This window comes from Marmota monax, unplaced genomic scaffold (assembly GCF_021218885.2).
Source record: "Marmota monax isolate L192 unplaced genomic scaffold, Marmota_monax_Labrador192_F-V1.1 WCK01_AAM20220418_F8-fsc00008, whole genome shotgun sequence".
Classification (NCBI taxonomy): domain Eukaryota; kingdom Metazoa; phylum Chordata; class Mammalia; order Rodentia; family Sciuridae; genus Marmota; species Marmota monax.
The window spans coordinates 29,756,047-29,778,680 of NW_026694432.1; the positions used below are offsets into that span (position 1 = coordinate 29,756,047).

The 22,634-nt window shown below is 49.2% G+C and overlaps 1 protein-coding gene across 3 annotated transcripts in view; it reads right to left on the reverse strand.

Moving 5' to 3' along the window:
- Positions 1-22,634, reverse strand: part of Kazn (kazrin, periplakin interacting protein) — a 954,456-nt gene that overhangs the window by 709,900 nt on the left and 221,922 nt on the right. For all 3 annotated transcript variants that reach the window (XR_009224390.1, XM_058571142.1, XM_058571143.1), the window contains exon 2: positions 4,628-4,785. Coding sequence is in view for 2 of the 3 variants with exons in the window: in XM_058571142.1 (XP_058427125.1) it covers positions 4,628-4,785 (158 nt within the window). In the remaining variant the exon portion in view is untranslated. The remainder of the gene's footprint in view (positions 1-4,627; positions 4,786-22,634) is intronic.

Below are 22,634 nucleotides of genomic sequence, written 5' to 3' on the forward strand. Positions count from 1 at the left end.
TGGGTCCCCTCCCCTCCTGGCTCCTGTGGCTGCGAGTGGCTCTGTCTTGGTGAGGGACACACGAGTAACACGGGGCTTTGGCAAATGAACTTTCAACACAAATGAGACGGAAAAATACAGTTGAGAAGAGAGAAGGGAAGGGGAAGGGAATCAAACAGGAAGGAGACGAGGAGGAAGAACAGGGTGGGGAGGAGCCATCACAGGTTCCCACGCTTCCTGCCTCAGCTTCTACGCCCGTCTTGAGCCCTGGCTCCACCAGAGATGTCACCGCTGTGGTCACTTTTCTTTCTAAGGCTTTTCTCACTTCATTCCTAGAGATGGGTCCCCGGAGGGGTGTGCCTGGGACTCGGCCTCTCAACAGAACCCCCCCACTCCGATCCCAGCCCAAGCCTAGTTCTAGGCAGGGGAGTCACCGGGCTGTGGCCATGGATCAATAAAACCCGGGTCCTTCCTTGACCAGTCTCCGTCCTGTGGCCAGCGGAAGGAGCCCCCAAGGTTCACGGAAAGTTCCCTGCCCTTCCGTTCTCAGCATTCAAGGGGTGTGTGAGTGTGGGGGGCGGGGGGGGGGGGCTCTGCTGCAAACACAGCCACCTTCCTGTTTTTTCTAGCATTTGCTTAATAAATAATGATCCGAGGTCTTTGGTGGGACAAGGGAGAGAACTGCCAATAGGAGATTTAATTTCCTGCAATCAACCCCTCTTAGCAGAGTCACGCAGCAGGAGTCAAAGAATTAATCTCCACCAGGAAGACCGGCCTCGCCCGTGTCATGAATCTAATCGCTTATGAAGCTGAGTCGGCATTTTGGGTGTCGATGCTGCTCTCAGGAATAAAAGCCACAAGATCGGGTTTCAAATGCCATCTGAATGCCTTCATTGAATGGGGGAGCCTGAAGACCGGAGGCGGGTTCAAACCAGAAGAGGTGCCCTGCCTCACTGGGGACTCCACGCTCGAAACCTTAAGGGGATCTTTAGGGAACAAATAGATGACCCCAGGCCTTTTGGGCTGCCCACGTGAGAGGCTGCCTTCCCGACTCACTTCTCCAGGCCGATCGTCGGGCCGGCCGATCATCTCTGGCACCCCCATTATGCTTGGGAGATGTGTTTGCGCGCTGGGCACTGTCTTATAATCCTCGGAGGCGGAATTTCATAGCACAGCGATGCGTTTGCCTGTGACACTCTCCTAAGCAGGATTTGTTGCTTCCAAGACAGATGTGACTTGAATCGATTATGCCTGGTAAGCAGTCTCTCTCCAAGCAGCCTCGGGGTCCTCTGGAAGACTTCTGGCCTGACTTCATTCAACTGCGAAGCTGGTGTCAGAGTATTTCATCCTAATCTAATACTATTAAGGGCCCTTTGGGTTTGGAATGGAGAGACCTGTTATGCAGACCACATTCCTGCTGGTGAGGAGCTTAGTGCATCCTGCCACACACAGAGCTCCGGGAAGCCCTCCATTAATATCATCAAGTACAGCCCAGACGGGAGCATGCACGCACCTTCAATCGACTTCCCGCTATCGATGAACTTAGAATACGAGATAAGTCCATGCATTTGTCTTTGGAAGTGAGGTAAGAAGCAGGGTTTAAAAATAGTTGGGAAATAACTGAATTTCCAAAAAAACTGTTCCATAAAGATTCTCTTCAAAATAACGTATTTCTAGACGCCCACTCCCAAACTTGAAACCACACAGCGCCCTGGCCAGTCCCAAAATGTTGAGGTCCCTTAGCATCTTATAAACATGGCGGCACTCATGGGAGACAGTACCTTTCAGAGATCCTTTGAGCCTGGGGGAATTGAGTGACATGACTTCAGCTAGGGACCGAGGATCACAACCACAATGTTTCAAAAAGTTAGTAGGTTCCCGGGAAAAAAGATATGGGGGTGGGATTTTAGGACTAAACTAACTAGGACCCACTGTCTCCTTTATGAATCTAAAAGACAAGAGCCAGAATCTTGGCACACCAAGAGGCTAAAGAGACAAGAGCATTTCCAGATTCCACATGACGTTCCTGCCTGACCGTCCGTGACATTTTTCTTCTGGAAACAGACCCAACCCACCTTGATTTTAGAGTATGTGACTTTGATACTCATCGTTTGAACCACTTTCTGTTTTCTCTGGTTACCTTAAATGGGAACATTCTAGTGCATATCGATTTGGGATCAGGGAAAAAAAATGAGATAATAAAATATTTTTACACAGGAAACCACATTATATGGGATATTCTAATCTCCTTAAGTAAAAAAGGGAAACGTGGCTACCATTACCACTAAGGTCTAAAGGTATCAAGTGAATGAGGAATTTAGGGAGGGAAAATCTTTCCTTAAGCCATGTGAAACCTTCTTAGTAGTAGTTGTACATATTTCAGGGTACTGTGTGATAATTCACATATATAAAATGTATAGCGGTCAAATTATGGTAATTAACATTTCCTCTTTTTAAACATTTTCCATTTCTTTGTATTGGGAGCTTTTGAACTCTTCTAGTTCTTTATAAAATATGCAATAAATCGTCGGGAACACGGCCATCCTAGTGTGTCACAGAAAAACAGAACTCACTCTTCCTGCGTAGCTGTGCTCCCCGTCACCTAGCTCCCTCGGATGTTAGAGACGTGTGAAGTCCAGTTCTAGGCATTAGCAAATTCAGACACGAAGGGGAGAGAGGGAAAAATGTACCGCTTCTTTTACCCTCTTAGCTTCTGCAAGTAAGCATGAAGGACCCCAAGGCCCCAGGCCCAACATTAGGAAAACTAACCCCTGTGCCCTGAAGCTGCAAGATGTTCCCTCACCCAACCCCCATGTCAAAACCCCTCCAGCAGCATGTAGCACCTCAGGTGTTGCACAGTGTTACCACAAGATGTTCCATGTAGATAACCCTAACGGGCCCCCTATCACAAGATGTTCCTTTTAGACAGTCCTACTGGTTAAACTTGAGAACTAGGTTTAAAAACAGGAACTGAAAGGACAGAATGCAATTTTATGGTTTTTCTGAGAACAAAAAGTTGAAAAACAAGTTTACCCCCCTAGGTGACTCAACTGCTGAATTCAGAGGGACCAATAGGAAGGCTGTTGCTGTGCTAAGCTAAGACCTAACCCACCTGTTCCATATAAAAGATCTATACCCCAAAGCCTGGTGTGCCAGTTCACCGAAGCTCCGGCTGAGGTTTTGCTGTGCACCCGCAGGCGCCTGTGTGAGAATAAACGCCTCCTGCTTTTTGCAGCCAGTGTCTCGTGTGGTTCATTCCGGGTTTGGGATCTGTGGATATTTCAAGCACAGTGTCTTTGGGGATTCCTGCAGATGGTTCCCTGGGCTGGGATGTTGAGGGTAGGATTGGGTCCAGGCGCTGAGGTAAGCTAATCCTTTCAAGAACAATTTGCTCTGTTTTATTTAGTAAATTGCTCCAAATTTCCTTTTCTTCTGAGTTTTAAAAGATGGCTATTGTAGCTTCAGAATTCTTCCTTTCTCCCAGACAAGCTTGGGGCGGAAGGAGACGCTGAACGGCTGCTCACAATACAGAGGCGGGGAGGAAGGGGGGGGGGGGTCGTGAATAGAAATAAAAGACTCTGCATAATGGGGAGCCCCACAATCTCAGGCTCAAAAAGCCCCACAGAGTGGCTTCAGACATTGACAGGTGAGAAATGCACAAAACCGCGCCTCTTTAAAGTCTTACTGGTACGAGGTCCGGGTTTGGGGATTGGTTTAAAAACTAAAACATACAACATCACCATGCGAGAAGCAGAAGCAAGAAACCACAGTTCAAAAGCCCCTCATCCAGAGCTGAACGCAGGCAGCCACCAGCCACAATGACCTCACTGTTGCTCCTTGGAAAACAGAGGGGGGAAGCCCCAGGGCAGACCAACCCAGAAAATCACCGAACCCAACGAGCATCTCCTAAAACGCTTCTCGGTTCCAAGAGGTAGAAATGAAAGAAAAAAAAAAATCTAGCACAGCTTGGCTTCCCAAACCCAGACAACTATGGATCCCCTGAAGACACCTGGTGTTTGCCCATCAACATATCTGGAGAGACCCACCAACAGAGACAGAAGGAGTAGATGGATTATTTTAAAATATTTCAATGAAATAGTGTACCAGGAGAAACCTTGAAAAATAACATCTCAACAAAAGCACGCGATGGGCTAAATACCTTCTGTAATAAATTCATTGCTAGTATTAAAAAAAAATAAGTAACGGTGCTGATTCACTTACTGGGTGGTACATCAAATACACCAAATATTCATTAGCCACTCAGAGATGCAGTCGGGAGAAGTGTCTGCTCCACTCTGATGCCTTTGGCAGCTTTGATGGCAGCCAAGTTGGTATGTAAATGGAATCTCCCTTTTCCAAGGCTAATGGGAGATCTGTTAGGCTCTCAGAGACCACACATATATTATTTTTCAGCCCTGTTACTTTGACTTCAACACAAGCCACTTTAATCGCAAACCCCCAAAACGGATCCCTGAAATCCAGTTCTCACCGTATCAAAACATCTGTCCTATCACAAAGGCAACTTGCAGCAGGTCTGACAGCTGAACATTCTTAAAGAGCTTACACATAATAACAGTAAGAAGAAGAAGAAATTCACAACAATAAATATCCACAATGACGGTGGTAGAAGCCCTACTGATCCCTTTACCTGAGCATCCATTAGGAGGTGCCTCATCAATATCATGGAGCTCTTCAGAGTCTCCTTCTCAGCGGGTAGAAAGGGGTCCTTGTCTTCCTCCAGGGCCTTCGACTTGGTGACAATGAAGTGGGAAATCTGGTCGTTTAGGGTGTGCAAGGATTGCACCGCTGTGGGAAGAGAAAGGTGGAAAAGTGAAATCTCAATGAGCATCTTTCCAAGAGAAAGCAGCCGGCCATCTTCAAGGGCAGAGCCAGAGCGTGCAGAGGTGGTACAAGCCAGGCAGGTCCTTCCACTGGTGTGCACCAGTGTTCCTGAACCACCATCCAAGTACAGAGCCTCTGGGGGTTCTGGGGGGACACACTCACGATCAAACACAGACATGGAACCTGCCTCCCGGGGCATCGAGCCTCGCCGGGGAAACTGCAGAGGAGCAAGGTTGCAACTAGGTGTGTGGAGATGTGACTTTGTGGTGAGTGTTTGTAAGCCACAGAGATTAACGGGGCATGAGGAGACGGTCCTCCACTCGATTTGCATTTATGGTAATACAGTTGGCTATTTCACCTCTAAGCAGATGGCCTCTGTCATTAAAGTTTATGGAGGGACAACAGCCATGTTTTCCAATCAGCGCCACATATGGGCTGGGAGGGTCATTATTTCTCGGCGATTCCCACAGCACTTACCATCTGACACGTTATAGATTTTAAGATTTCACTTATTTATTGTGCTTATTGTCTCTCTCTCTACTTTCTCTCGCATGCACTTGACAAGAGCAGAGGGTCCTTTTGTTTTGTGCTTTGTTTTGTTTTTATCTGTTTACCGTCCCCACCAACCACCGGAACGGTACCCAGCAAGTAGAAGGTGCTCAATAAATACTGCTCAATTAATTCCCTTACATTTCCTTGAATGGGAGTGCCTTTCCCTCTAGAATTTTTATAATTTTCAGGTAAGTCTATGCTTTTAAACTCAAAATAAAAAGTAAGTCGTAGGTGTTCTCAGTACCGTTACCACACTAAGCACAATTATGAGGAGGAAAGAAATAATTGGCAAACTGGTGTACAGGAAAGGCTTTGAAGCCTTCTGCCTCTGGCCAAAGGTAGAAGACAGCACAGATTACCATCTTGCTGTAAACGACTAGAAAGTCGGACAGTATTGTAGACACCATGAGCCGCAGACAGCCGGGATCTGTGGTCCTTGAGAAAAGGGGAAACCAAGCTTTGTCCTGTCATTTCCATGTGCTTAGAAAGACTTTCTAGATTTCAACAGAGAAAGTCAGTCAAAGCGCTCCGGCCAGCACTATCACTGAGATCTGGAAGGCTGGTGAGCTCAGATTTGCAGGACAGAGGGTAGAAGAGGAAGTCACACAGCGAGTTCCAGAAACGTGGGCCGGGTTTCTTTGAATTGAGGGTTGAGTATCAGCCCTGCACTTAGGTAGGGTAGAACCTTACAGGCTCAGGCAAGCCAAACGGCCAGCAGAGGAGTTGCCGGGGAGCACTAAGCCAGATGATTCCCTGGGATCACAGGGGCCACGGTGGTTGGCAGCACATCAGGCAGAGTGAGGGACTTTTGCTGAACACTGGCACATTCAGGAGAAGGCTCAGAAGCGCAGCTTCAGAAGAAGGAAGCCAAGAGATCTCTAGAAGGAAGACTACAGTCGCTCCTCAGGGGAAGGAAAAAAAAAAAAAAGCTTTAAAAATAAGGATCAAAAGGAACCAGCCAATCTGCAAGTAACTAAAATGCCTTCTAGAAAAATCTGAGTACTTTTTTGTACAACGAATCCTGGTACCCCAAAATGTCAAGTTTATAAAGTTTGATATTCAATAAAAATATTAACAGACATATAGAAAGAAGCTAGATCATGTGACTCGACTCAGAGGAAAAATCAGTACTTGGAAAGATCCAGAAATAACCATAGCGATGGCATTAGCAAGCGCGGCTGTTAAGAAAGTATGAGAGATGCGCTGTGCACCTCCAAGGTTGTAAAATACAGCGCAGGCAGAATGAGGGGGAAAAGAGAATGTTTGAGTAAGAACCAAAGAGAACTTCTGGGGACGGAAAATGTCGTATCTGAAATGAAATTTTCACTGGGTGAGATTAATATCGTACTAGACAATGCAGGAGAGAAAAACCGGTGAACTTGAAATCACAGCAATAAAAACCACCCAAAATGAAAGCGCAGAGCCTTAGGTGACACAGGGAGGTACAGAGCTGCCCAAGGCACAGGCCGCTGGAATCTAGGGTGGCGGACGTGAGGGTGGAAACGGTGATTAGAGAAAGAACGAGGATTTTTTTTTTCCAAATTTTATTGAGGAGTAAAGATGTAAAGACTCTCAATAAATCCTGAGCAGCAGATATACAGACTGCACCAATGCATGTTATAATCACGTTAACACACACACACACACGCACACACACACACAAAGAGAGAAGGAGAAAATATTAAAATTATCCAAAGAAAAAAGGCTTGTTCCATCAAAGAAACAATGATGTCGGAGAGCTCATCAGAATCTCTGCAAACCAGAAAATGCAGCAGTAACATTTTGAAAGTACCGAAAGCAGAAAACGAGCCAACTTAGAATTCTATACCCAACAACAATATCTTTCAAAAAATGAAGAGGAAAGACCTTTTATTTTCAGATGGAGAAAAGCTGAGAGAACTCACCATCAGCAGACTTGCACTAAAAGAAATGTTGCAGGGAATTTCTTCAGGGAGAAAGTCACTGGTGTTGGGCGGGAAATTTCTCTTAACAAACATGGGGGAAAAAGCAGTTTGCAAAGACAGATATTGTGGGTAACCAAAACGTTTTTTCATCCTCATCTTTTAATTCATCTTAAAAGATAATTTATGATTTAAAGCTTAAAAAAAACCCCACAATTGTAGGGTTGATCACATACAGAGAAGCAAAATATATGGCAAAAATTGCACAAAGAATGAGAGAGGCAGCAGGGTGTACTGCTGCAGACCTCAGATCTGACACATAAAGTGGCTTCACATTATTTGCCCACAGAATGTGTCAAGTTAGAGATACACGTTATGAGCCCTTGAGGAATCTGTAAAAATGACGAAGAGTTAACTAGTTAATAAAAACATGATGGTTTTGCCCTGGGGAGAATCCACGGTGGAGGACTAACCCGGAGTTGTCACTGTAGGCCTGGAGGAGAGAAGATACAGGACGTGACCTCACGGGAGTGTCTCCCTGCTCAGGAAGACCCTACGACCTTTCCTGGGCTGGGGGAGAGCTTAGCTAAAACAGAGAAAGGTGAACCAGAAAGAAGAGGGGCCTGAATCCTGCTGTCCCCAGTCCCCACTCTGGACAGAAACGCCAGGGTAGACTTGGGATCTGACCGGAGCAGAACTTTGCTGTCCCCGTCCCCTCCCCAGGCAGCTCGTGCAGGAGTCCCTGTGCACGTGCTGATGTGGCAGCCTGTGTTAGGGTAGAAGTGACAGCCGCGTGGCATCTAAGTCAGAGGAGCTCAGAGACAGCGGCTCTCCCTTGCCTTCCTCATCTCCCCACCTCCAAGGTCCTCTGCCGTCCCTGGGGTTGAAGATGTCCCAACCAAATCCAGAAACATCCAGAGGGAGGTTCCTGGGTAGAAATGCATCCTGGAAAATGGTGAGACCCAAAAGAAGAGGGGAAGAGAGAGGGTGGGAAGAGCAATTCGAGTCTATTTGATGTTACCCAGAAGACACTCAGTCTCACCTGCAAGTGACCGAGTCCCCCTGAGTGGAAATGTGAGCTTCGGGTCTCAGCGGAATCCCAACATAGCAAATTAAAGACAACAACAGTAACGATTTTTTGGAGTCGAAACCAAACGTTTTAAAATTCTCTTTATACCTTCTGTATGTTACTTGCAAACAGGAAGCTTGAGGCACCCTGAGCCTCATGGAGAACATTCAAATACAACCCCCCTGGCCTCCAACCAAGCTCTGCCTTGTCCGTGCCACACGGCCCCCAATGTCATGCCATCCTCTGCGCTTCCTCCCAGGTCTCAAGATCGGCCTTTCTCCCTCAACCACGCTGGGGATACCCCAGATCCCAGGTTCTTTGGTTGTAGACGCACAGATCCTGCCATAGGCAAAACTCTCTGGGTCAGTTCTGGAGAGAGAAGAATTCTCTCAATGCTTTTCCCTCTAACTGGACTGGTGACTTGGGGGTTCTCCTATGTATCCATTACAACCCTGTCCATCCTTGTTCTGGGAAATAGAGGCTTAGTCACCAACACCTGCTCTAAATTTCATTTTGTTTCTAAACTCACACAATGAACTGAAAGTGTTGAGTATTTCCCTCCTCTGATCAAGGAATGGAAAACCTGCCAGAGAATTGACTACATTGTCTTGTAATTGCTTGTTCAAGGATCCATCTGTGGTAGGTTTAATTATTGGTTCAGATAAATGCCCTCCCCTGAACCTATCCTTAATGAGACCTTCCCAGTAACCCTCCTTGTGGGAGAAGCATGATTTCTGGCCTTCATTAATGTCAGGCTGTGATATGTGACTGGTTTTGACCAATTAAATGTGAGCCGATGTGAACTTTGCCATGTTCAAGGCAGAATGTGTAAGAACATTATGGGACTCCACCATCGTTCTTCCCCTCTTTCTATAAGAACAGCCTGGACTCCAGAATGAAGAAGATATGGAAGTGAAAAAATAAGTCTTTTCTACTATAAAGCAGCAATATTTTGGTGATGTTTGTTACTGCAGCAAAGTCTAGTGAAGGCTGACTGATACATAGTGTCTAGACGAGATGGTGATTTCCTTGAGGGCAAGAATAAAATTTTGTTCACCATATATCATTGGTATTCAACAAAACAAAAAGCCATCCTGGCAAAGTTTTTTGAATGGAACAAATACTGCGAGACTGAGAAAGACTATAGTCTCTGAAGCCTATCTGTCTGGCTTTCAATCCTGCCTGCCCTTCCAACTAATTGTAACATAGTAATGATAAAAATGGACAGTTTATTACGTGCATGTCATACATCAGGGGTCTTAAAATCCTTTGGGTGGAATAATGAGTTACGAATAATGTGCATTCTGGAGTCAGAAGCCCCGGGGGGTCACACCTCAGTCTCTGCTGTTCACCAGGTCAATTAGAACTAGTCCCTTTGTAGCCCACAGGGTTGGGCACATTGTAAGTTCTTGGCGGATACCAGCTGCTAGGATTGTCAACCATCCAGTGCAAATGAGGGCTTTGAAGTTCACACGGGTTCACACGACAGAGTCGAGACCCAAGGCCATGGCCCACCAATGCCCAGGCTCACCATCTTTCCACCACGCCAGCCTGCTGTCCCTGAAGGATTCTGACTCAGAGACACCACACCACAAGCCAGTCACCCGGGTCACAAAAAACGAGAGTCGGGGACCATGGCTTGGTCTTCTTCATCAAACATAGAGCACGGCTGAGGCGGAGTGGCTGGCAGGCAGGAGCCCTGATGCCCGCGGTTTGAACCTGTCCACCTGCATTGTCCTTGAGCAGCATCCCCCTGCAACTCACATGTCCCTTGTTGATAACCCCCCTCCCCCTCCTCATTATTAACAGCCTAGCAAACATCGACGAGGACTCGCTCTTTGTCAAACACTGCTCGACGCTTTACACACCTCCTTCATTGATGGCCCCGAGCACCCTACAGAAGTAGTGCCGTCCTCAGGGTCCCTGTCTTAAATGACGAAACCCGGATGCAGGCCTTGGTGGAGATCTGGACCTAGTGGCAGAGGCAGGATGCCTGCCAGCAGGGCCCCGGCACAGGACCCCTACCCTGGGCCACTCCACCTGCCAACACCTGCTTCTCCCTGGCACTGCTCGGCTGGGCACACCCACCTCCCCGTCCGGTCCCCCACCTTCCCACCTCTCCATTCTGATCACCTCCTTTAAGACACAGCTCCGAGGAGGCGGCACCGGTGGGTTGCCACCCGGAGAGCACGTGGAGCAATCCTGGGGTGTCGGAGTGGCCTGCAGGTGTCATCTAGAATCCCCCCTTGCCACTTGCACGAACAAGCAAACTGAGAGGTGCCCAGCTCCTGCAGATGCTGCGCAGCTGATTTGGGAGCACGGTGTCTTCTCTGCCTGGGTCTCCACCACATCTGCCCCCCCACCCGCCTGCACAATAAGGGGTGGGGTCTGCAGAGCCCCGGGGTCCCATCTGCAAGGAAAGATGATGGTGGTGATATCTGCTGCTCAGAGTCGCTTTGAGGACTTAATGAGGCAGTTTTTAAGCCCTGGAGACGCCCCCGTCACCTATGCCCCCGTTAGCTCTGGTGACAGTTTCTCCCCAGCTGGGAGCTCAATTCCTCAGTATGCTGATATGAACTAATTAGTATATGGATAGCCGAGGTGAATCATGAAGTCCTCGTTACGTCAGCGAGCTGGAGGTGGCCTCTGGGTACCGGCCCCCTGGTCATTCACTACTTCTTCACCACAAGGCTGAGACCCCTGAGCCCAAAGCCTGCAGGTGCACACTCAATTTACACATCCAGTCGTCCTAACGGAACTCAGACGAGCAGGCTGTGAGCTCTCGGGGCCTCTCTGCACAGCCATGAGCTGCTCACCGTGGATAAGATGGGCCCCGGGCCATACAGACCCCAAGCCCACTGCAGCCCTGCCGTGCTCCCTGCCCTAACGTGTCCCCACTGAGCTGCTGAGTGACAGCACTGGACATGAGTCCCCCCTCTCCTCTCCCCTCTCCCAGGGAGTTGCCCTGTGCCCTCCCCTTCTGAGTACCAACCCTTGGTACCTCAGCACAGGAAAGTGTCACCCCAAAAGACTTGTGTGTGCTACCGCCACCTTGTGGTCACCCCCAGCCCTCCTGACTCATCTGTGCGTTTTACATCCTTGGTTGCGGGTAGCCCTGGGGCTTCCTAGACGAGACAACTTAGAACCTGTTGCTGAATACATGAAATAAGAACACAGGGGAAGAGTGTCCCCTTCCACGTGTGCACACCTGATCGTCAAGGTGACCTGTTGGGCTTGTGCAGCAGTACTTGATGTTCTTGTCTGGTGAGCATCTTCTTCTCATAAAAGAAAATCTCCTTCCCTTTTGCAGAAACACCTACCCCACATGTGGTTCATGGGGGGCTGACCCCACTCCCGGCTCCCAGAGGTGGACCACACAGTCCAGCTTGATCTATCCCCGCGTGGCAGGTCCCTGGCAGCCACGGTGGGCTCAGGAGGTAATCTGTGGTGCCATCCCAGGACTGTTTGGTAGTATTGTTAAGAGGGAGATAAACAGCCTCTCTTTTCCAGTTGGGGCTGGGAAACAAGTGGGAAGTTGGGGCCACTCATGGCTTTTGTATCCATCACTTGATTTTAGTCCCTGCCTGAAAATAAAACCAACCGAGTAACCAGGTGAGCAGAGCCAAGGGGCAGGGCCAGGGGCTCATGACCGCATCAGCACTGGGCAAGATTCAGCCGCAGCCTTCTCAGGTCTGGGAATTCTCTCTTCCTTGAGCCCCTCTGGCCTGGGTTTCTGTCATTGTACCCTGGCAGCTGTGATTACTGTAAAGAGGCCTGTGCCTCTCCCTCCCTGCAGGGTCACCCATGAGACCCTTCTGGACGTCGGTCGCCCTTGGGGGTAGATGCAAGATGAGCTTCTGTTTTTTTACTCCCCTAGAGAAGAGGATCCTAAATCCCTGCCCTCTGAGTCTGGCTGACCAGACAGAAGGGACACTGTGGGACTTCAAGCCTGGACCCCTGAGGCCTGAAGTTTCTGCCCATGGCTCTGAGAAGTAGCCGCCACCAAGATTCCCAGGTGACCTGCTCCCGTGTGCCCAGACAGCTTGGAAAGAGAAAGAGATGCCCGGCCCTCTCGGCCCAGCCCTCTCAGGTTCTAGCACATTCTGACCCCTGAAAAGACAATGCAGAGGGGGACTAACAGGCCCGGCCACCTACCCCAGTGGAGGCCCTGCAGATGTGGCACCGGCTGCTGCCACCGTTCACGTCGACTCAGATGACTCGGAACAGGGCTGAGCTGCCCCTCTGAGCCACACCCAAGTTCCCGGACCACAGACTGAGGACATAATGACACTCTGATCTCCATGACTCAGCCTTGGGGTGGCTTGTTACACAGAAACAGGCGACTGACAAATAACTAACCTCCCGGAGCACGCGTGGGGAGGGAGATTGCAGGGCTGGGCTGGGGCTCAGGGCAGAGCGCTCGCCTGGCATGTGTGAGGCCCTGGGTTGCACCCTCAGACCACATAAAAACAGACAAATAAAATAAAGGCATCGTGTCCATCTACAGCTATAAAAAATTAAAGTGAATAAATAAAAGGTAGATTCCCTGAGGCAGCAGGGTCCCTGGCTTCCAGGTGGCGTGTAACAGCGCTTGGATAAATAAGTATTTGTCCAGGAGGAAAACAAAGAATGAATAGGTGAAGCTATGAAGGCAGAAGCCAGCCGCACTCCACCCTGACCCATCTCTCCCCTGCTGACCTAGAATCAGGTGGCACGCACGTTCTTCTCCATTCGGCCTGTAAAAAACAATCCCACCTGAATAATGCTGTTCCTGAACTGTGTGATGAATTACAGAACGAAGAGCCATATCCATGCTTTCTCACCTGCCCGAGTTTGGGAAATTGAGTCATAAAAAACAGTTTATTTGGTTGGTAGTTCTGAATGTGAAATGATGTTCCATTTATTCCGTGTTATTTGGGTCTACAAATTGGAAGAAACACGCATTTCGACGGCAGGCTTATTTATAGGCGGTGCTCATTTGAATTCCAGCGTACATTAATGAGCCCTTATTTAGGTTTCCGATAAGGATGGCACATTCACGAGTTGGCGGAAGGGGGAAAAAATATGACAAGTCCCAACATTTTGTGTCATTAGCAAAAATAGAAGGGACACATAAGATGTCTTAATGTTTTCCGAAGAGGAATAACAGCGTCCCATATCGAGCCCCTGTTTTTATGGATCAGATGAGGTATAAAACATGGAATAATAATAATAAGGCCCTCCACGCTCATTTTATGCAGATGAGTCCAGATGTCATTGTGACGGCCAACCGTACTTTTTTATAGAAAAATATAGCAGACGAATAATATTATGGGGGCACAGAAGCTCCCGGGTTTTATGATCTTGTCATTTATATGGTCCATAGATATGAGCTAATGATCACATTTATCCCCACATGTTAAACAACCTTTGCTTTTTCATGTATCTCAAAAGCTGTGATGTATTTTGCATTAAAATCCTCACAAGTTTCCAGTTCTTGCTTTAATAGGATCTCATTAAATAAATGAAGCCTAAATAATTCAGATTTTTCCCCCCGTTGTTCTAATAAAACTCATCCTGCAAGTCAGAAGTTGATACTGGAAGCGAGGGTGTGGGGAAATGGGAATCCTCCTTCACTGTGGCTGGGAATCTGAAAGGGTGCAGCCACGGTGGGGGAAAGTTCGGCAGTTCCTCAGTCAGTTAAATACAAAATTTCCTTATGAACTGGCAATTTATTCTTAGGCATATAAGCAAAAGAACTGAAAAACGGGTTTTCAAGAAAATACTTGCACATGAATATTCACAGCAACACCACTTACAATAGTCAAAGATTGAAACAACCCAATTGCCCATTGACTGACGAATGGATAAATAAATGTGGTACACACACACATACACACACACACACACAGACACACACTGGAAGATTATGCAGCTGTAAAAAAAGGAACAAGGTACTGATACTTGCTAAGACATGGATGAACCCTGAGAACATTATGCTGAATGAAGGAAGACAGACACAAAAAGATTTTATTTATAAAAAATTATCATTTTACTTATAAGGAATGCCTTTGATGGACAAATTCACAGAAACAGAAAGCAGATGAGTACATGCCAGGGATTGGGAGAGGGAAAAATGAGGAGGAACTGCTCAATGAGCCAAAGGTTTCATTTTGGGGGTGATAAAAGTGCTCTGGAACTAAATAACCATGATGTTTGTGCAGCATTGAGAATGTCTATACTAAATGATGGACATTCGAAGTTCAGTGATCACATGTGCCATTGAACTTTGTCTCTAAATGGTTAAAGCGGTCAATTTCGTTATGTACATTTTTCTGCAGTTAAACAAACAAACAAACTGTTGGGAGACGAGCTCAAAAGCATATGCAGCCTCCAAAAAGATAATTTAAAGTTGGTACGGGGTCATTTCCCTGGAGTCAGACACAAGCAGGCCCTTGTGAGTAGGGATGAGACTGGGGACCCCACCACTGGGGCTCTTCTGAGGGAGGGATGAGGGTAGGACCCAATCGGCTACCTCGGCACCCGGGGAAAAGACTTGAGTTTCAAAACCGACCAGGTAACAGGATCAACCCTTAGGACCGAAAAGCCAACAGAATCCAGGTACCAGAGTGGTTAAGTGATGGACGGGAAAGGGACCTGGGGTCGCTTGTGAAGGTGCCTCCTGAGAGTCCCGGCAAGCAGGGGACAGAACCCGGCCCTGCGTGAGCTGCTGAGCCAGAGGAGCCGCAGGGAGCCCGGGGAGGCTGGTGTGGCTCGGATCCACAGCTCGGAGGACGAGGGCGCCCAGGTGGAGAGAGCCAAGACCATGATGAGCGGGAAGCCTGGGGAGGCCCCGCCTGCTTCGGCCCATGGCGGGAGCACACCTGTCTCCAGAGGAGGAGTTAGGGCCTCGGCTCCCTGAGGCGTGGAGCAAGGCGTCTCAGCTGGACACCAGCCTGGGAATTCTAAGAACAGCAGCTGGGAGGAGAGGGGGAGGGGAGAGAGGGAATGAGAGTGACCGCAGGGACCCAGGGAGTAAGCAGCAGAGTCAGGGACACCACCTTCCCCTCCCCTGAGCCCAGGCTGCCTCCTGCTCTGGCCCTGGTGATAGATGCCCTCCCCAGGGCCACCTGGAGTTGGATTCTGCACCAGCCTGCTTCTTAAGCTGTTCCTCCACGGGTGACAGGTCACCGTCACAGAGGCCCATCATAAGCTGGGTATGTCCTTAAAAATGCACCGAATCCGCCCGCCTGCTGCACACCAGCCCCACAGTACTGGGGACGGTGGCACCTCTGCCCCCAGGATCACCTTGCTGGCACTGCCTGACACCCAGGGAGAGGGTGAGCCAGGAAACCAAATAAAAATCCGAATGGCGGTCTCTGCTGAAGGCACGTGGCTTTCACAGCACGGGGAAGAGGGACGACTGCAGGTCAGGGACCATCGGCACAAGCCCCACAGGTGACGGTGCTGTCCTCCTTATGGCCCTTCCGGCCACTGCGCAGGGCTCCCCGTGAACTCCGCCCCTGAGGTAGGTGGGGTTGCCCAGGCGGGGCGGAGGCCACCAGACCTCTGCGCTGCTGCTAATGGTCCTGCTCTAGAGGGAGCCCCTGCTGGACGCCACGCTCGGTACCGAGGACCTTGTTACGTCTTCCCAAGATCCGTGCCCACGTTCCCCGGGCTCTGGCCTCTGTGGAAAACCTGAGGCTCCACGGTTTGACTGATTTGGCTGTGGCCGCACCACCATGGACCCATGAAGGGCTCCCCAGTCCCCCGGTTCTCCTGCTGGACTGAAGGGGTGCATCTCCGTGGGTGGACGGATACAATTGTCCGTGCCTCTAAGAGCCCAGCATCTGTGCTCAGCCACCCAGCCTCTGAGGGCCACCACAGTCCAGCTCAAGGACACTGTCTGCCTGTCCATCCTGCCGTCTCCTTCCAAGTCAGCATCAGAGGCTACCTGCAGGAGGCCGGGCCCTCCACGTCCTCAGGCAGCCAGGTTTCAGAGAGACAAGGGCTGTCCCTTGCTGGGCGGGGGCTGCAGTGAGGGGGTGGGCTTCCGCTGGAGGAGGAGGAAGCAGAGCCACAGATGTGTCACCCTGATGGTGACAGAAGACAACTATGGTCCTCAGGGAGGTGCCTCCCCTGGCAGGAGCCTGTCTGCACCCTGGGACAGATGGATCTAAGGGAAACTCATGCACTTGGGACCTGCCAGGCAGCCTTAGGGCAGGTGTGGGGGCTCAGGGGGGTCAGCTGGTTTCTCCACCCCATGCCCAGCCCAGCCTGAATCTGCCCTCCAGATGTCCTGCCTCTCTGTTCCCTTCCCCTCCCTGATCTGATTCCAATTTCCCAGATATTCTTGGGTCTCACCCTTGTATTTAGTGCTCAGACGGAGCCTCACTTTCCAATCCTACTGCCCGTACCCTGGCCAGGAGGGAAACGCCCCCCTTCCCCCAGGGCCTTCCAGAGGCCAGGGCCTTATGCAGAGGCCATTCACCCTGTGATACAACAAACCCAGCAAAACTCGGAATGGAACCTGACACCCACAGGACTGTCTACGTTGAATGCAAGATTTCAAAGAAGGATCCACTTGAGTCCCCCATCTTGGCCTTGGGGGGCCTATTCACTTTCGTCTTCCTAAGCTATCTTTTGGTGCCAAGTTTGAGCTTCCAAGAGATGGCACCCTCGAGCCCTGGGACCTCTCAGCCGCTCCGTGCAGCTCAGGGCAGACTGGGGTCCTGCGGCCCTTCATGTAGACAGTGGATGCTCACAACTTCCCGACTCCATAAAGGTAAAAACCTCCCTCATCATACCCAGAGAAGAAAGAGAAGTCTGCGTCACTTAAATAAATAAATAAAAACACTCGATCAAAGAAATTTAAAAAGTAGATATATTTACAGGGATATAAAACCAGAAGCAAATCAAACATAAGTGAATTAAAAACCAGAGAAACTGCTTTGAATAACAGATAATATTTGCAATTAGCATGTCGAGTATACGGAAGTAAGCCTAACCAGAAGGTTCAAGCATGCTTAGGAAGTAGACCTCTGTTACGATACACGTGATAGGATGGATTTACTCACCAAACACTTTGGAATAATCGTAACTTTCCTTACTCCCTGTGCAACTTCTGGTAGGGGGGATTCCTGACAGAACCAAACGACAATCTCACTCTTGCTTATTGAGTGTGCTGTGTTCCGGGACCAGGGTCTTCTGTTGTGAACACAGTCCTTGTAAAAACCCAAGGAGCCTGCTCTGATCACCTGCTTTTCAGAGATGAGGAACTTGAGGAGGAAGAAACCGATTTGCCCAAGGTCACACAGGTAACCAACGGCAGGCAGTTCAGCCCAACTCCAAGGCCCTTGACTGACCCGTGTTCACACCTTAAAATTGAGAAGTGAGGTGCACCTGTGAATCTCCCCTATTTACTTAGAGACACTCATTATCCTTTTTCTGGCCTTTATAGGATCCTGCTGGGAGGTACTCAGTGTCCTAAAACAAGAGCAGTCACCATCACGGTGAGCCCTTGTGCAGAAGTTTCAGGAGTCAACTCTGCTGAGCCCCAACGACTTCCAACTCTTTGCCTGATGGAGGAATTTGTCCCTAAGAAGTGGAGCCAGGGAAGACCAGCCGGAGCCAGAGATCCCAAGCAGCTGCCCCAGGGGCCATGTGACCCAGAATGAAAAGGGGAGCCACTCCAGGTCTGAGGGTGCGAGTGCAGCAGGGACGACCGGGGGCTGCCCTTTTCTTCTCAGAGTCCAGAGAGAAGCCAGAAGAAGCTTCCTCTGCTCTAGGAAGCAGCAGACCTTCTCCTCCTGATGTGAGTGGGCCCTTGACATTTTCATTCAGGCCAGACGCAGCCTGGTGAGGCTCAGGATGCCATCTGCACACAAATGAGATCGAGCCACTTTAGGAGACCTGGGACAGCCCTGGGCAGGAGGCCCGCTGCCAGCAGTCCATGCCGAGGTGACCAGGCCAGGCCTGGAGGAGGGGACTGCATGCCAAATAGATCCTTGTGATTCCTGGTTTTAACAGGGAGTTGGGCTGGGCCAAGGGCGAAACGAACTAGAAGCCTGGCTCCCTGGTGGGAAGGAAGGGCTGGCCGGCTGCCCACATCTGACCTCAGTGTGTCAGGTCCTCTGAGAAACAGGAGCCTCCCAGGGCCCAGAGGATTTCGCCTGGGCCTTTGGGCCAAGTAGAAACTTCATAAATATTAAATTTCCCCCAAGGTTTGGGGAAAGTTAGAAAACCATAACACATAACCCAGGACTGTCGGAAATACCGAAACCTGGCTACGTACATGAGACACATCATTGCGATCCTAGCTGTCCTGTGGCAGATTAAAACCTGCCCAGAGCTGGGGCTGGGGCTCACGGGTAGGGCGCTCGCCTAGCAGGCGTGAGGCACTGGGTTCGATCCTCAGCACCACAGAGAAATAAAATAAATATATTGTGTCCACCTGTAACTGATGAATAGATAAATAAAAAGAAAACATAAAACCTGCAACAGGTGCCATCAAGGTAGAAACAAAGAGGGAGTGCAATGATTCTCTTTGATTCTATTTAACAGAAAATAATTGACATGCCATAATAATGTATTTGCTTCTACTTAACATAAAGTAATGCTTCCATTAAACCATCTCCTGGAAAGACCAACACCACGGAGAAAGGAGTTGTGACTTCCCTTGTCCATATTTTATTTCAGCCCCAGCTGAACCCTCCAAATTAAAACACGCTCAGGGGTGAAATACTCCCAACGATGAGTCCCTCTCCCTGATTAGAAGCGCGAACTTGGGGCCCCTGGGAGGGGGGCGTGGCAGAGAACAATCCTGCAGTGTTGATATCAGTTGCCACAGTATCAATCTCATGGCATGAATCTCAGCATCACGCGCAGTGAGACATAGTTTCCTCCTCCCACAAACCACTCAAAGGGAGCAGCCTCCATGATGAGAGTCCAGGCAGGGCTCAGCCTCACAATGCACCAACTAATCCACAGATACCAAGTTCCTGCCCGGGGCAGAAGCTTGAACCAAGTATCCACAGACTCAAGGACTGTAAGAACCCATCTCCCCGCCCCCAGAACTCTAAGTCTGTGTAGGGACCACACTGACTGCTACTTTTATAGATGGTATCGGGTCAGATGTGGATGAGATGAGCGGTGGCAATGTCCAAAATAACTCTTGCTATCATTCTAGAGAAAAAGAAAGACAAGGTTCCATGAGAGTTTCCCTTCTCTAGACATAAGAGGTGATTCTCGAACCTACCATCCTCTGAAAAACATAAGCACCTCAGGCTACATAAATAGAATACAGAGATACAGCCCAATTTTATAGAAGTGCTAGAAATTGTTCATTCTCGGCCCGCAGAAAAGATCTATCAGAGGAGACCTCATTCTCGATTTTAATTACTACCTATACTATTTAATCACTTCTGGTCTGTTAATATTTTAAAATCATTTTTGTTTTACTGCATCTTGTCTGTATTCAAAAGTTCAGCAGGAGACCACTTTGAATCTCAAATAAGTTCTATTTTTGGCTTGGAGACTGATGGAAGAGACAAAGAAACCAATTACCTTCGAGCCGTATGTTCTACCCAGATAAATTTCTCCCGTTTGAAAGCCTCTACCTTTGGTTATGCAATCAACAAACACGATGGCGTGGAGGTCAGAAGTCAGGCTTTGAAGTTTCAAACTGTGGCTCCATTGCTGCGAAACCACTGACCTTGGGCAAGTTGGCCAATCTCTCTGAGCCTCAGCTTCCTGTGTGACATGGAGCTAGATCCACCCACACCCCAGGATAGAGGTTCACGAAGAGTGGGCGACGGGACTGAGCCTGTGGCAGGACCTCTTGGACTTGCCGTGTTTCGTGAGCATCCGGCTCCTTCTCCTCCGTGGACGATGACCATGACCATGGCTGTCATTATTTCTGAAGTCCACAGCGTTGGACACAATAAAGATATAAACACCTTTTGCCCTCACGGGGCTCACAGTCCAATGACAGGCTCTCAGGGACAGATAATTCCACCTGCAATGAGTTCTGTGGAGTCTGAGCCACAGTCTCATCCACGTGTCTCGCTCCTACAGACTTGGAGCACATCCGGAGGACGTCCCAGGTCATGTTTTGTCAGGCACCTCGCGGTTCACTCATGTGTTCACGCCCTCCCACCTGAGCCAGGAGAGCCCAAACCCGCGCGCAACTGGCTTTATTTTCATTGGTTTCAAAGTCTTTCTCGAATCAATCTATTTTGGATGCTCAGTCGAGACAAAGGGATTGAATGTGTGGCTTTTCCTCTCTGTCCTCTCTGAATCCAACTAAGATGATGGTCAGTAAGTAAACAAGATGACGGTTAGCTGCTTGGTTTTTCAAACAAGCCAACAAACAGAAACTTTAAATCCACGCGACAGTAGAAAAAGAGGAAAGGCAAGCAGAAGAAAATTGGAGATGTTTGAGGCCAAAGGACAAGTGGACCTAACACATGGGAACCCTAGGGCAGCAACAGAGGAAGCCGGTGGCATCCCCGGGGCGAGAGAAGTCAGGGCAGAGCACCAAGGAAGATCCAGAGGTCCAGGCGGGGCAGGTCCAGAGACCCCCTCCCAGCCCGCAGCAGGTGTCTGCCCCCTCCCACCCAGGCTGACCTGGAGACAGTCACTGTGAAAATAGCAGAGCAGGTCTCGAGGCTGAGGCGGGAGGGAGATGCCAGCCTTCTTCCTCAAACAGCCCGGCTCACGATGAGGATGAGGATGAGAGACCATCTCATCTCTACTTAGGGCTTATCTGGGCCGCAAACTGCTCTATGTGTTTTATGTACATGATTCCATTTGATCCTCACAGCGACGCTATGGCTGTAGAGGTGGACTCTACTAAGTCTCTGTTTTATATCGAAGGTGACTGAGGTACAGAGAGGTCAGGTCATTTTCTGAAGATCACACAGAAAGTTAAATGGTCAAATTGGGGTTTGGATCCAGGCCATGAGCAAGGGAGATGATTATATCCAAGCAGGAGTCAGACAGTCCTCCTAGGAACTGAGCTCGCCGGAGAGGCACGAGCCAGTCACACTGATTGTGGATTCTCCATCAAAACTGTACAACCAGGTCTCTCCATGGCTGCCCCTGTGGGCACAGAAAGGCCAATGACCTGTTGAGGGTCACTTTTAGGATAAGAGCAGATGGCAAAGAATTACAGGTGGAGGATGAGAAGCTCGGATGAGACAGAAGGGAGGGAGAGAGGGATGGAGGGAGGGAAGGAAAAAGTGGGAAGAACAGAAAAGAAAGAAGGGATGGAGGGAGGAGAGAAAGAAGTAAGAGAGGTGGAGAAGACAGATTTGGGAGGAGATGAAGACTTTTTTAAACTTCCCATCAGTAGCCACAGAGGGATATTATCATGAAATTTAAAACATTAGAAAGAAAGAGATGCTCTACACAGCACCAAAGAAGAGAAGAGGAAAAAACCCCACTTCCTGTATCAGCTACCTGTGGCTGCATAACAAATAAGTCCTGAGCCTGGCGGCGTGAAACAGCAAACACTTATCGCCTCACACAATTTCTGAAGGTCGTGAATCTGGGAGTGGCCTGGGAGAGTGGCTTGGGCTCAGGATCTTGTGAAATTGCAGCCACGATGTAGGTTATCATCAGTCCAATACCTGATGTGTTTGAAATTATTAAGGGGAGATCTTAGATGAAGGGAAGAGTTTGGAAGTAAAGTTTTGTCAGATTCATTAGAAACCTTAACAAAGGAACAAAAATACAGAGACTAACTCCCAGGGACAATATCAAGGAAGTGCAAGAAGGAGCAGGAATCACATCAGAGACACTGTCTTAGTCGGCTCTGGCTGCTATAACAAAAATATCATACACTGACCAGCGTACTTGACAAAAATGTATGTGTCACCACTCTAGAGGCCGAAAGTCCAAACTCAAAGTGCCAGATGCTTTGGTTCCTGGCTTGAAGAAGGCTCTCTTCTCTCTGCAACCTCACATGGTGGAGGTCCGAGAAAGGAAGCAAGTTCTCTCCTGACTCTTCTAATAAGGGAGGTAACCCCTCATGACCCAGTGCCATTCCATGTCCCCACCTCCTGTGCCGTCCCACTGAGGCTAGGGTCTCAACCTGTGAATCTGAGGGAGACACTGTCATTCAGCCCACCACTCCTATCCCTGGCCCCCAAAGTTTATTTCCTTCCATATGCAAAATCCATCCGTTGCATACAAACCCCAACAGCCGTACCTTGTTTCAGCGTCTAAGGTCCCAAGTCTCATCTAAATGTCTTCTAATTCAGGACGGGGTGAGACTCAGGGCATCCTGAGGCAAGATCGCCCTCTGGCTA